At 36.8% G+C, this 16,110-nt stretch overlaps 1 protein-coding gene across 4 annotated transcripts in view; it reads right to left on the bottom strand.

Annotated features, from left to right (window-relative positions):
• ROCK2 (Rho associated coiled-coil containing protein kinase 2) overlaps nucleotides 1-16,110 on the bottom strand; it is a 555,405-nt gene that overhangs the window by 30,503 nt on the left and 508,792 nt on the right. For all 4 annotated transcript variants that reach the window (XM_050709456.1, XM_035562551.2, XM_035562553.1 and 1 more), the window contains 3 exons: nucleotides 11,077-11,214; nucleotides 8,269-8,529; nucleotides 2,603-2,747 (listed from right to left, as the gene is read on the bottom strand). In XM_050709456.1, the coding sequence (XP_050565413.1) occupies nucleotides 2,603-2,747; nucleotides 8,269-8,529; nucleotides 11,077-11,214 (544 nt within the window). The remainder of the gene's footprint in view (nucleotides 1-2,602; nucleotides 2,748-8,268; nucleotides 8,530-11,076; nucleotides 11,215-16,110) is intronic.

Genomic DNA, 16,110 nt, shown 5'->3' with positions numbered 1-16,110 from the left:
CTTTCTCCCCAGCCGCACCGTTTCATCCAGCCTTGGACGCTTACATGGGGGTTCGCCACTGAGGTGTCCAAATCTCACTTCTTGAGATTTCCTCTTCCGTCCCAGATGGAACATTACATCCATCCTTTGGCTTTTGCAATGCACCGCTCAAAGGCTGGCAGTTCCTGCCTGATTTCTCTGCACCCTGGCTACTCCAAGTCTCCTTGAACTGCAGGAGCGAGAAGCTTGGCAAGATGTTGCCAGACACAGGGCAGCCCTTTTTGGTGGGTGCTAGCATACACTGAGGTGACATCACAGTAGGTGGCAGGTGGCATCACAGGAGGCCCCTTTGTGGCAAAGGAGGCAGATACTGAGTACCCCCAGCATCATTTTGCTCATCCTTACCACAGATCTAAGAAGCAGTCTTCTCCATTCCATCTCCAATTCATCCATCTTACATGGCTCAACAAATGGTCTACCTTGCTGTGGGAGATGGTGCTGATTAGGAGAAACTTCTTAGAAAAAGTGGTTAAAATTGGAAGGGGTTGCCCAGGGAGGTGGTGGAGTCACCTTCCCTGGGGGTGTTTAAGGAAAGGTTGGATGTGGTGCTTAGGGACATGGTTTAGTGGGTGATATTGCTGGTAGGGTGATGGTTGGACCAGATGATCTTGGAGGTCTTTTCCAACCTTAATGATTCTGATTCTATGATAAGAAAAGTGATAAGGGTTTCAAACATCAGCTAGCCACTATCAAACACTCCAGGCCATCTTATAGGTGTCTGTTTCGTAACAATACGCACGTGGGAGTAGATCTGTCTTGAACAGTTCAAATACAAGAACCAAGAAAATTAAAAGGTTATCTAAGAGAAGCAGCATCTTGATTCAGACACTGTCAAATGGATCTCACATGAGCCTCAAATACTGTGTTTGTAAACAAAGCCATTGAAGAAAATCATGTTGGTGCTGGTAGACAGGAAATAAAACTGAGGTTGGAATAAGATGATGACTGTAGAACAACAAATACACAAACAAATTACAGGGCATAACCAGGCCCTGTAATTTTCAGTTAAAGGTGAAGCAGGTTTTAACATTTCAAAAAGACTGCATATATAGTAAATCACATATCCTTTTCAGAGGCAGAGAGAGGCTCAAATTAAATGAAAAAAGGCGGGGGGGGGGGACATGAGAAGTGCAAAGAATGAAGACAGAGAGTTCAGCAGAAAGGGTACAGTGTTAATCACATGTAGTAGTATGACGTGGCTAAAACCAAAACAGAAACAAAGCCATGACTTAACTCCCATCAGAAAAAGTGTCTAAAAATCATAGCCTTAATGAAAGCAAAGATTCCAGTCTAGAATATACACAATAAAAATGATGTTGAATACTAAAGAAAAAAAAAAAGTAGAAAAAATAGTGTAGGTTCAAATATTATAACAAGATAACCTTTGGTAGGAAAAATACATGAGACCTGTGAAATGTTAGGAATTTTTCAACACACAACTCCAAACTTTATGAAAAACTACACCAAATAAACCCCTTAAAATTAAATGACCCATACTGAAAGCCTGGAATAAAGCCATGGTGATGCAGTTAAATGCAGATGGATTTTTGTCCTAAGCATGTATAGGATCCTTTACATAACCAAGCTTCTGTAAAAACTGTACCTCTTCACTTTCACATCAAAAAATGTTTTCATTAGAGGGATGAAAAGGTCAGCATCCTCTTAGCTTCTGAGAAAACATTTCTGAGCAGCTATGTCCAGTATTTTAATAACTGAAGAATTCTATTTATTGCTAAAATTGTTTATGAGATTGATAATTACAAAATATACTTTTTGTACATCAGAATGCCTTAATTCCCAAAGGCATGGAGATTTCAATAGCGGCATATATTGAAGTGTCTTTCCTGGCTCAGGATGCCAGAAACATCAGATCTGCAACATTCCCAGAACATGCTGATTTGAATTTTGAGTAATTATATGCTCAATTCCATCCTTCTATAATCAGACTATAATACTGATCTTCAGTGTATTTTAAATCACAGATGACTCATCTCTTTAACAGATTATATTCTATGTTAGTTGCCATAGCAGTCCAGTTTACTTTATTGGAAAATCCGGACCCAAGCACAAAAGAAAGAATTAAGCTTCCACAGTCATTTTGACATAACAGAAGCAATTGCTGGGAGAGGAGGGAAGAAACAAACCAAACCAAATACAAACAAAACAAAATAAAACAACCATGAAAACAATCAAACAAACCAAACAGTCTTGCCCTTCCCACTCTTTTCCCATCTCTGCATCCCTGACATCTCAATGCTGCCCCAAAAATGGGACAAGCATTTACTGAGATTGTGAGGTAGCTGATCCAAGTCAAAAACTATCCTAAGAATTAGTTTTAAGCTGAACCAAGTCAGGGAACTAATCGCTGTGCAAGCACCCAAACAGCTGTCGCAGCAGAAGAGTGACAGAAAGCCCAGGGAACAGGAATGAAACAACCGCACCAGGCAGAAGTCAGAAGCTGTGAGATAATGACGCACAACCAGCGCCCTGGCAACAAAGCACATGTGAAGGCACAGTAAAGACTAAATGCCAATGTTATTAGCAGAAAGAAATTGCTACTTACCAACTAGCATCTCAAAAAGGAAAACTCCTACAGACCACCAGTCACATTCCCGTCCGTAATAGCCATCGCCCCCTTGCGATTTCAAGACTTCAGGGGATATGTAGTCGGGGGTTCCAACAGCCGTGTCACAGCGCACCATGCCTGTCTGTGCAACAGCAGCAAGTCAAACAGCTCCATTAGAAATACTGCTGAGTCTTCACACAAAACTGCAGTAGCGTATTAGTTAATCAGAATAACATAATAAAAAAATATAACCCATAACACTTGGTTTGAAGTACACGTTTGAAAGCTTCTATTTTTACTCCAAAAGCAATGTGGATTGGAATGACAAATCCCGATAACCTGCTCTCTTCTCCTTATTAAAAATATCTCAAAAATTGAAAAATTTTGTGATTTTACTCGTTTTCAATATGAACAAACACATGCTATATTGGACCGCTCCTTACCTCACTAAATTCAAGGACAAGTTTCTGAATAATTTTGATTAGCTTAGTTAGGCCCTACAAAGCAGGTACGTAACATTTTTGTGTAAATCAAACAATTCAGCAACTTATAGGTAAATTCTTATGGTCATGCCTTTTTTTTTACTTAGAAAAAAGTTAAAAGTTAAAGCTATGTTTAAAGAACAGCCAAGTTTTAAGAAAAATAAAGTAAAATATAACTAAGTGATTTTTATTAACATATTAACTTAGTTGTACTAATGGAGTGACTCTTTATCCTCTTTGCTTCACACTGACAGACTACAAATGCAGGGGCTAAGTGATGCAGAAATATCACCAGATCTGCCAGCATGCTGGTTCAAATTTACAAGACTTATTTCCTTTAATGAAATTCATTGCATTCATGCCAGAGAGACCAGATGGATGAATGAAATAAAATCCTGGATGAAGCTAAAGAAGTACCAAAAATACATTCATCTTTTACTATGTCACTCAGCCTGGAGTCTTTTCTAAGTTACCTTACAAAGTTCTCTGTGCATTTTGCCATCACTTTTGGCTGAATATTAATACAGCCATCACCTTTGGCTCAATGTTAATACAGAGTATCAGTAGGAACAACTGAAGCCAAAATCCGTATCTAAATAAACGAAAAGAATCAATTTTGCTTTTGGAACTATCTATATACAGAAAAATTAAATACCAAATTAGAGTATTTCTTTTCAAATACAATACAAACTGCCAGGAAATTTTATTTATGTACGAAAACAGGATCCTGGAAAGTCATGAACCAGTAGGCCAAAACACTAATACTGCAGAGACTTAAGGAGTACTGAAGATCTCTTCCTTGTAAATGCTTATCTTCCTCTACAACTCTATGCTGAAGCTAAAATGTAAAGGAAGTTTAATTTCTCAGTTCCAGAATGAAGAGCAGGCTAACCTCTGTTTCCTGCACAATGAGCCAGATAAAAGCATACCACTTGATCATCCTGGGCTAAGAAAATGAAGCAACTCATTTTAGAGGAGCTAATGCATTCTTTGGAGAAAGAAAAATATTGCGTTTTACATTAAATGACATTATGGAAATAGTACTGGAAAATAAGCTAAAGCCCAAAGGCTCCAGAAATCCAAAGCCAAGAACACTCAAAAACGGATCTGGCACAAGACGAGAACAATTACTTTGTCGTTCTGCTTCTAACAGCACTCAGGCAAGTAGGGCTGCGGCATCTTAATGAGGCAACAGCCTCCAGCACTGGTGCACATCTACGCCTTCCTTACCCAAATGCAAAATTACAACAAGGGAATGTCTGTGCCTTCCCTCGGTGAAGCCTGGCTGAAGCCACCTGAATCCCTCCCCCAGTAAGAAGATACGTTAAATATAATGTCACCACAACAGTGCTGAGAGGTTTCTCTGAGGACTGCAGCTTCAGTCACAAGATCAGTTGCATCACCTTGACACCTAAGCACTTAATGACACCCCATTTCCCATTCCTCTGTAATTAATACAGCAAAACAAGAACACTTTTTAATATTTTATACATGTTAATGTTGTATGAGGAAAAGGCGGCCCTACCCCAGTCTGATGGCTGGTAGGTGGCGACAAGAAAGCTTCTCGTCAATGATGTTGTAGATGCTAGAGAATTCCACTGTACAAGGCCTTAAGTTTTTAGACAAGATGTCAAAGAACAAAACAAACAAACAAAAATATTTCTCCAGGCAAAAGAAAAGGGCTCTGTGTGCTAACATCAGTTTTCAGAGGGCTGTATTTCTCTTAACCACGTGACATTGGTTACTCTTGCTCCCCACAGAACTTGCTACTGTCTGTCTCAGGAGCAAATCTAAAAATGCATTATCACTTGACTAGAAACTTGGGTGTTGTCCTGTATGTATTTTTAAGTACTGGGTACTCTTAACTACCACAGTCGGACCAGCTTCTGTCATCTCTGGCATCTAAGCCAAGTAAACAGGGAAGTCCTCTCTGTGCGCTACATGACATCTTGACATTCTGTACATTCTGTGAGATGGCTTCTGCCTTCTGTATTTCATCAGCTGAGAAGAGATCTGAAGGGGGCCGTTTTCTTTGGACAAAGTGCTACTCCTGTGTTTCAAATCCTAAGCCCCTGTTTTATACCGAACACCACACCTACTTATTTATAGCAGTTCTGATACTAAACTTCCTCTCAGTAGTCTCAGGTTGGCATTTTTCCTGAGACTTTTCTCACCACCTCCAAAGATCAGGGTGGATCTTGGAACCCCATTTGAGGGAAGCTCCCGCAGCTATGTGACAGATGTGCAGTGAAGAGCTTAAAAAAAAACACCACAAAACCAAACAACCAAAAAAAGAAGTTGTCAACAAGACAGTATGTTCTCACAGCTTGTGAAGATTTGTCTGTGAGGCTACTGTGTTTCCTAGGATCGATCGTACAAAACCATTACACTGCTGCAGGCAAAGCAGTTCTGGTTTCATCCTCAGCCAGACCTGAATGAGTTGCTGTCTTGGACCAAGGCTAAGAATTAGACTTTCATTCCCTCATGAATTTCTTATCAGCAAACAAGAGCTGGAGAGTGCTGGTGCGGATATGTTAGGACACCGCAGATCAGGTGTTAATATTACCCTCAAGCTGCAGACAACAAACTGAAGCAAGAAGGATCCAGCAGAGTCTTGGAGGAGCATCGAGGAGAAATCAGTGTCCTGCTGAGCAGGAGGGCTCGACCAGATGACCTCCAGAGGTCCCCTCCAACCTGACCCATTCTGTTACTCTGTGAAATGAGCCAAGTTCTAAGAAGAGGAACATTTCTTCTTTCAGCTAAACTATCTGAGCCGAGGCAATAATCCCAAGTGATAAATGGTTCCTCTTTCAGTCACATCTCTTTTCAACAGACATTCTCTAAGCCTGGGCTGTCCTGAAAGCACAGTTAGCACAAGCCAGAGCTATGTACTGAGCCAGGCAGCACTAGCAGTTTCTGGCTCTTCAACACCTACAGTAGTCAACCATGCTACTGCCTGGTTTATTACTTACAGCAAACCCAAAGAGTAGCATCTGGTGAAACCTGCACTGGGCTTCTTTTCAATACCTAAGTACCAAAAGGGAATTACAATTCCTACTAAACCTTTGAGGCCAACTCCATCCTTTATTCAATTACAGATATTCACCTTGTTGCAGATTTAAAAAAAAAAAACAAAAAAAAAACCACAACAGCACCAACAAAATATCACAACCAAGTTACATAAAGAGGCCGGTTCCTTTCATGTTGGAAAGCATCACTAAGAGACTTTGCAATTCTTTCCACATACTGGTAAGGAGGAATTCTGCTGCAAGTGTCCAGAGTGGCCTGGACAACTTAACACTCATTTCAATTCCACAGCAAGTATCAAAAAAGTCTCTCTTTCAAACTGTCTCTCTCACAAAAATTGAAGCAGAATTTTCTTCAGCTCTCAACAGTGTAAGGAAGATGCTAATATGTACAACTGCTAAAAGAACTCCAAGTCAGAAAAAATAAATAAGTGTTGGGTAAGCATATATTTTCCAGAAATCATCCTGCCAACATCAATATTATATTTACACAGCTGGGATGTGTTCATGTTTTGTAAGAAGTAGCATGAGATTTGGAGACAGTCCAGAGCCTCTCAACTTCTAAAGCTTCCTGTATAAAATATTTTTGCCATTCCACTGAGTCTGAGAAACATGAGGAACTTAAAATGTAGCCTGTTAAAAATTAACTTCTTTAAGAGATCACCAGTTCATTGATGATGCCCAGTCCAAAATGGAGCTTGCTATAGCTCTTTACAAGAGCTGCGCATGCAGTTCTCACATTTATAGCATGATCACCCACATTTTAGTATTCCATGCTTTTAGACAAAACAAACAAAACAAAGTAAAAAAAAAAAAACACTTAGGTTCACAAATTCTGGGCTCCCTAACATAGCATAAGTGATTACCTTTTTTATAGATAAATGTTTTGAACTTTTTGAAGCTTTTTTATTGCCTCTTCTGATGAACATTAGATTTTCTTAAGACCTACAGTCTAATTGGCTCAAAATGAAGGATAATCTAAAGACTGCATTAAGAGATCAAATACCACTTTTGACTTTTCCAGTTAAAATAAAGGCTGTCCCCTACAATACAGGCAGCTAAATAAGAAAAGTGGAGGTAAACAATCTGTACATCTTTGGAATAACAACTACAGTATCAGCCAAACTAAACAGACTATTGAATCTCAATAAACAGATGTGTTTGTTCAAGAGTAATATATTGTCACTTGAAGGGGGAAAAAATGACAGCAATTCTAGATACAGCTGGATAGATACTAACTTAACAATGCAAATGCAAATTAAGTAGGTTTCAGAAACTATACCAAGCACTACCTAAATAATACAGAATCTAACACATTAAAGCAAATAAGCTGAGAAAGGATCATCCTTGCCAACATTAACATAGAAATCTTTCAAAGCCCAAGTAAATGATACATTCATAAAAGTTTTTGAGTATCTGCTTTAATTTCATGGGAAGAATGTACCATGTAAATTGCCTGACACTTTGTCAGGGAAGATTTGTGCGAACTATTAAAGATAGTTTTATTTCTATGTCTCCTTTAATAATACAAGATAGTGCATCTTGTTAAAAATACAATAGCTATTCTTATGCAACTTCATTAGAAAACTGTATTTGGCTGCACATGATACAATCTAGACAGCTAAAATATGACATTTTGACTAATAGCAAACATAAATTTTAATCAATAGATCACATTTCACTGCTACCTTACTGTGACCTCATTTTAATGACCACTAGAGGATGCTATGAGAACAATTAGACCTAGAAAAAATATATATATATATAAGAATGTTATATTGCCTATAAAATCATTTCATTTATAGAAAACTGTCAGCTTATGAACTGTTCCAAGGTTACTAATGTTGAAACTAGGAGTTGTCTCATAAGCTTTTCAGACATTTGGCAAAAAGATGAACCTCAGAAATTCATAAACATGCATGCTTTCAAAAATAACAAAAAGTAAGTTTATTTCCTTCTTCCATGTGCCAAAACAGTTTGTTATAGACAATGTTACACTATTTAAAGTACCCTTGTATTTAAAACTAGGAGACAAGGAACAGCTTTCCAACCAAGTGGACCATTTGATAAGTATTCTTTTGGGTATTATAACTCATAAGAAAATATCCTTACAATTACAGTTTATAGATGATGTATTATTCAGTTGCATACTTACTTCATCCATTTTCATACAAGTGCCAAAGTCTGCCAGCTTCAGATGCCCATATTTATCTAAAAGCATGTTGTCAGGCTTCACATCTCTGTGTATCAAGCCCATGGAGTGAATTGCATCAAGAGCAAGAACAACTTCAGCTGTATAGAACTTGGCCCATTTCTCAGGCACATCGTAATTGCTCATAAGGTTTACAAGATCTCCTCCTGGCATGTATTCCATTACCATATACAAGTATTTGTCATCTTGAAAGGCACAAAAAAGCTGCAACATAGAAAAAAAAAAAGGAAAAGGAGCAATTATTTTTCAGAGACAGCTGGGAAAAATAATAAAGTACTTGAATACTTCAAGTTGTATTAAGCCTGAGCATACATTTTCAAGGATGTAAAATTATTTTATATATTCAAATAATCTCTATTTCCTACTAATTATTGCAGTAACTTGAAATTTAATGAGCTTTGAAAACTCTCACTTTCATTTTTAAGGAAACAAAAAAGATTTCCCCGTTACTTCAGTGGTACGACTATGTAAATCTCCATGTTTCTTGGCATTAAGTAGTATCACTACTAATCAAAATGCCAAATATTGAATCTGAGAAAGGGGGTACCTTGTAAGGATTTGAAAATAGCTCAATAGTGAAGAGTATTTTACACATTTTCTGAATTTCATATACTATAAACATATATATATGTAACATTTCCATATATATTTATAAAAAAAAAAAAAACAACCTGTCAATACTGATTTTGTCCTAAAACTACATGTATGCTGAAATGAGAAAAAAATCAGAACAGAAATAACAACACAATAATACAATGTAAAGAAATTATCCTTAACAATGAAATTAACTGTTTGGTATGCATTGCAGCTACTATGTTTCCAACTGGCATGGTAGTTAAAGTAAGTTTAGTCTTTTTAAAACATATTTCAGACCCAGAGCACTGAAATTTTATAGAATTTCACTCAGCAATCACCAGGTCTGAAAATGACCCAAAACAGCAAAAAGAATCACTATGTATCTGAAAGTCACTTTCTCAGAGAATACTGCTCTTTTACATTAAAAACTAAACGTATTCACATCTTTAAGTTACTCACACAAAGTTCAAAGGCAATAAAAAAAAGGATGACTGGAAAGGAAGAAATCAGAACTAGGGAGTCTGTGGAGGACAAGGAACCCAGAAAGATAGGAAATTTATTACAGATTGGACCTTCATAGTAAAATTTACTGTGTATTACTTTTCACACACAGATAGTATATACAATACATAATGTGATCATGTATTTAATCATTAAAGTCTAAATTAAAATCCAAAATAGGGCCTGTATTCCCATACCTAAAGGCATTAATTTAACAGAACGATAAATAACACTATGCCTTTATACAGCACGTTCAGTATAGTTCTCAAGGGATTTCATAAAATCAACAGTATCTAGGGCTCTGCTTTCACTTTTTTTTTTTTTTCCACATGACGAAGAAGACACAGAGAAGCAATGTGATCTGTCCCAGTTTCTACCTCAGAGCGGGACCTACATTTTCTTGAAACCAGCTCCAACCCCCCTGGACCACAATAGCTAAATATATCACTCCTATACACTCCGTCACAGAAAGCACAATTGCAGCTATAATACAGTTGACATTTTCCATTTACAAATATACATGCACATATAAATATCACGCAATACCCTTTCCTGTGATAATAGTCAGACATTTTCTTTCAACTGCATGATCATTCAGTTCAACTGTAAAAAAATAAAAATACTTTCTAGACAACTTTTGTCACTAGAACAAAACCAAAGTAGTAAATAAGTCATCTATTCTGTTAAGTGTTTCACCTGAATACAGGCAAGAATACAGAATATGCTCAGAAGAGTAAAACATCTAAATGAAAAAAAAAAAGTGAAACGTTGCTTGCAGGCATGATGTAAAATATTATGAAAAATATATGGAGAGCTTAAGGCCTGTTTTTACTTTCTAAAAATACAGAAGTGCAGCAATGTAACTGAGAGGATTTAAATGTATTAATTATTTAACAAAATATATTAGTAATACCATTCCCTAAACGTATACTTTCACTATGCATTTTATTAATCCATGTAGTCTACCAATTATAACAAATTGCAGTATTTAGCACTAATTCTTCCCAAAAGTATAATCCATTTTACAAACATGATAACGAATACCATGAGAGAGTTGCAAGCAACAGTGTTCAAGAACAGCTGAAGAAGTCAACTCTCCATCAGCAGGAGGATATTGCTTCTGAGCTGAGATGTGGTAACTCACCACCAGAGAGAGGATGGCTTCAAGCAAACCACTGTTACAGTCTCCCGTCTTGCAGGACACCAGGAATGTGCACTCATCCACCTAGCATATCTCAACTTAAAGGCCAGTAACATCTTCAGGCACTCATAATACTTGTGATCAACTGACCATATCATCAAGAAAGACTGGAAGTAATGCTAGCATTTGTTTCTATATTCCCATACAGATTTTTTTTCTATCTGGAACCATAACTTCTCTTATCTCCGTTATTCCCAATAATTATGTGGATACTTAATGCTGTTCATTCTGGATACTTAAAATTCTGTTTAATTCCATTTTATGATGCATTTTAGTGACCAAAATACAAGTTAATCTACGTCCTAATATAACCAAATGCACAAAACTCACTGAAATTGCTGTAAACATGCATCTTTAAAAAGTACGATCTGAATCTAAACCATTGAGTTTAGAAGTAAATTCAAATCGAGCTCAAGACTAGGAATGATTTATGGCTTTAATATTATTATTTCACTCTTACATTTCTTCCTTACCTGAACCACCCATGGACTGTTTGCGAAGGCCATGATATCTCTTTCTTCCCAGAAAAAGGCTGAATCTGATCTCTTGATCATTTCAAATTTACTAAGTAGCTTCATTGCATAAACCTTCTGTGTCATTTTATGGCGAACCTGTTGGTTGAAAAGAAGCAAACCAACTTTTTCAATATGTCTCGTAAAAATAAAATGATAATAATAAAAAAATTGAGTACCGACATAGCAAATTTCTCCTAACTGCAAACTGTTTGTTGGGATGCGATGCCTCCAGGTCTTCATATATCCAACTTGCTACACAGTAAGAACTTGAGAACTTTCAAACCTGGAAAGAAAAACCTGACAGCTGCTCCAAAAAACATAGTAGGGAAGAAACACGGATGCCAAGCAGATGCCAGAGCCTGGCCAACTCCTGCAGCTGCTGCTGCAACCCCAGAGGAAGAGTTGTGGGGCCACAGGAAGGACGTGCCTCAGGGCTGCAGGCTCTGTTTGGGATAGCTGCTTTACTGAAGATGTACTGATGCACAAACACATGTTCTTTGCTACTATGGCTATGACCATAAAAATGAGAGCTGTCTTCAGTAGCCTGCTTAATCCAATTGCAACTACTAAAAGATTTTCTTAGAACCCGGAACGTACCACCTTCCTATAAAGAGCAAGACTGCTCCTAGCATTTTCTGAGTGAATACGCCTACTGCAAATCACCAGAGTACTAGAAAAAAACAATAAAATAATTATTTTTACAGAAGAAAAAGAAAATGCTTTTCTATGCTCCCTTTAAAAGTTTCGTCACGTAAGAAGAAAAAAATGCAACTGTTTACAATTTCTTATTCTGAACACTATCTCTGTTTCATTAATCTGTTAGAAATTCTGCAAGCAGTCCACTTCAGATTCGTTCATCTTTTATGTTTTCATGAAAACACTGCTATTTCTTTTTTTGTTCTTAAATTCATTTTAAATGGTGTGAAATCAGTAATATGGATCTTGTTAGTAAACTGAAATTAAAACTTTTATCACAAAATCTGAACATATTTTGGAAAACTTCATCTGAATATGGACATGAAAAAGAATCCATACGACAGACTGTAAAGTCATTATCCTGTTAGTGAAATATTCCATTTATGTGACTAATGAAACAACTACTAAAGGACCAATGTTGTAACATTGACAAGTGTTCCTTGCAGAAATCAAGGTGAGGAGTATTCATCTATGAGATGTCTGCGTCAGCAGAAATAATAAATTAACTATATCTTAAATTTTGGCATATTTTATGCATAGAAAAAAAATAAAATTAAGTTGGCCTCATTTGTGACATCAGAACCAAATGGTAAAGACTTTGTGGTTCACTTAAAAACCTAACATTTAGTAAAATAAATCATATCCCCCAACCTGTTAGGTTGACGCAATGTCCAAGTTTAATCATGATTCTTGAAATAATGTTTAATAAGCTCTTTTCCTGTACAAATCGAAGCATTTCAGGTTCATTATAACTGCAATGCAAAGCTTCAGAGAAGCACTTATGTGGTCTACAAACATGGGAGCATCGGCCTCCTGTTCCTGAGGAGCCGTAAGCTTGAGCTTGTTGCTCAAGCCAACGGGAATGATTTGTAGAAACAGGAGAAACATTAGGTTAAAAATAAATAAATAAATAAAACCTTAGAAGAAATGAAAACATATATAGCAACAGGATTATCTATCAATTTACAGTTCTTGAAATTGTGTCTTTTTGCTTTCAAGAAACAGGTACAAAAATGTTAGTTAGCACCTTGCACAGTTTAACACTGACCAACAACCTCCTGCATAACTAAGTCAAAAAACCTCCAGCCAAACCCTAAGACAGAACCATGTTACCTGTGTGCATTAAGAACATTAACAATTAATCAGTTAGTGAACATGTCTTCTAAGAAAATTTTGCAAACTACCTTCCTCCCATTTTCTAATCCCTGATGGAATTATTTACAAAGAATTGGTGGCACACCACAAACTATGCTCTGTAACATAGAGCTTTTGTAATCCTGTTCAAAAACAGAAGAAACTCAGCAACAAGAAACCTCAAAGAAAATCTTGTTTAATTGCAGAAGCATTTCATGTGAACCTGCATATACATCTCTGTAAGGCATTTTAGTAGTTTATGGTTCCTAAATTCATCGTGTACTTGTGCTTGGGTGTAGTTAGTATAGCTGTCTTCATTTACAAAAACAATTATCTCCAATTACTTAGAGAAAAAGACTCCAATAGTCAGTACACCCCAAAGAAGGCTCATGCATAAGAGGAGCAAAAAAAACTCGTGCACCTCTCTAAACAGTGCCATTAGATTATTAGTTGGCTAAACTATTTCTTGAGAAATTTCAAGATAGGTTTCTTCTGGCACATCCAAAGGCTTGCTTCGCAGGTGAACAGACCTACCAATTATATTACTTCTTGCATCACTACGATGGCTGCTGAAGACAGCCTGTTTAGATGATGGCCACTGGGCTCTTCACCCAAGAGCTATATTTGTACATACATATATTGGCTCATATAGCAGATTGTTCATGTATTAAACTGTCATGATGTTTCATTTTCTTCCAACTGGTTAAATGAACTGCCAAATTTAAACTGCAGCTCACCAGAGTAACACTCAAAATAGGTAGGAAAATCCCTTCGTGCCATCAGCATAAAGTAACATGACCTCATTTAACTCCTAAAACACATTAAGGAATGAGAATTTCCCTCTACTCTGCCTCGTCATTGACAGACGAAAAAAATCACAGCAATCTAAGACTTTCAGGAAATCAGTATGCAGAAAATGCATCCATAATTTCTAGAGCATTCACATCAGATGATAATCTGCAGGCAAAGAAAACAGCAGATTAAATACGTAGTATGGATTAATAAAGGTAGCAACTCTTCTACCATGAAAGAAAATGAAGATTCTAGAGTGGAGTTGTGAAATTAACCCTCAGGTTTTGAAATAATTACAAATATTCTGTAAAATTTATGTAATAGAACCATAGGAAATTACTGCAGATAGAGTCCTGAAGTTCACATCCTGATAAACTTTTGGGTAAGAGACCACGACTACTTTATATGCACTTTGACAGCAGCAGCGGCTGGGGAACAAAGCCTCATACAGCAAGCATTTCCTGGAAAATTCGAAACCAGCACCTGGTTACATATGCTACGACAACCCCTGCTTTGCAACACTAAATCATACCGTATAGACTGTCACCCAGAGCATCCTTTACTACCCCAACACCAGAAGGATTTAGCTGTTAGTTTTCTGTTCCAGCATACGACCACGTCAGCCTGCTGCGTCACCGCAGTGTTACAGTACTGTGTAATTAGACCTGGGCAAAGGAACTGAGATTCTGATTTCAGATCAAGAGGATTTTTCCTAAAGTAAAAACAAAAGAGGTACTCAGGATGTGCTTTCATAAATTGCTACTTCTGCATGAACCACAAGCAACAAATTAAGCACCATAATTCGATTTTTATGTCTGGCCTAGACACCAGTCACTTTTATTCGCGCCACTGCATACGAGAAGAAGAGATCTGGCTGCAGACAGGGATTTCTTAGCTTTCTTCACCACCACTGACCCAGCAAAGGAGAAGGACAGGGTACAAGGGTTGAGTTTAATACTTCTCAAGTCCTCGGAAATTGCTCTTCCACCAAAATCAGATGCTCAGACCAGAGTCATCTGATCTCTCTTTACCGCACTGAATTTGTGTGTGATGGGGGGAAATTGAGGTGTTTTTTTTTGTTTGTTTTAAATATAGCTGTAAGATACAACATCAAAGAATATGTTTTCCTTTCTTTATAATCTGGGAAGTTGATCTCTGTGCTCCGCTTGTTTCACAAGAAAATGCCATTCTAAAGCAGAAAGCTTGGGGGAAGAAAAAAATTACATGAAGGCAGTCACAGCTGATTATTCTATGCTATATGTTAACGTGCTCATTTTTTGTCTCGTTATATTTAAATAGGACAAATATTTGAAAAATATTTGTTCTACATATCTTTATGCACAATGGCATGCACTGATAACATGACAATCATGAATTTAACTCATACTCAAGCACATTTTATTTATGGTTCTTTCTGTAGCCCCCAGTGAAACAAATTTCTATTTTGATCACAGAATGTGTTGCAAAATATTTTGATTACTGCAAATCCATCATCTGCAACTGTGGTGTTAACATTATGAATGAAGTAGAAATAGATATAGCTTAGCTCAATAGTTTAAACTTGTATCATACCTTATGAGGCAAAAAATCTAGGTATGTATGCCCTCATCACCAGCTAATATTAGTTCAGATCTACAGTTGTATTTATTAACCCATTACTTTTTAGCTGTAAGACAATACAGCATCATGGTTTCTACTTGTACGTTCACATTCCAGAAAAAATGTTCTTTTAAGTTGTCATGAAGTACAAAAGAGCTCTATATGAACACAAAGAGATTTCCTTCCAGTACCAACCATTCTTTAGCTTTTTTATTTTAGGGCTTCAAGTGCCTGCTTAAAAAATAACAACAACTGTTTTGGTCATATATGACCAAGTTACTGTGTGTTTCAACATTACATTATAAAGATTAAGCGAATGAGAACTAAAGTTTGTCTTCAGACTACTCAAACTACCTAGTTGAAGTATGTGCACTGTGAACAATTTCTACTTCAGAATTTTACAAATGATACAGTACATTAAGAGGAAAAAAAGCACATTAAGAGGAAAAAAAATGTTTTCCTTCTAAGCCAGAACAAATTAAGAACTTGAAAATTAAATGTCAAAAAGCAAATGAAAAAAAACAACTATTTAATGGTTTAGAAAAACAAAACAAAACAAAAACAAAAAAACATGAAGTGCTTAGAAATGTATATAAGAAAACAATGTTTCATTTCTGAAGCCCATTAAAAATTTGATTTTCTTGCATGCTTCCAGCAAATACATCAGTGTGACATCCAAAAAACGCAAACAATTTCTGTTATTGGTATCTTCTCCTTTTCATCTCCTCCCAACAATAAATGGAAGAGGAACTGCAGCTGTTACAACTTGAT

This window comes from Cygnus atratus, chromosome 3, assembly GCF_013377495.2.
Source record: "Cygnus atratus isolate AKBS03 ecotype Queensland, Australia chromosome 3, CAtr_DNAZoo_HiC_assembly, whole genome shotgun sequence".
In the NCBI taxonomy this organism is placed as follows: domain Eukaryota; kingdom Metazoa; phylum Chordata; class Aves; order Anseriformes; family Anatidae; genus Cygnus; species Cygnus atratus.
Note: the sequence above shows the minus strand (reverse complement) of the source record. Positions and strands in the feature narration are given on the sequence as shown.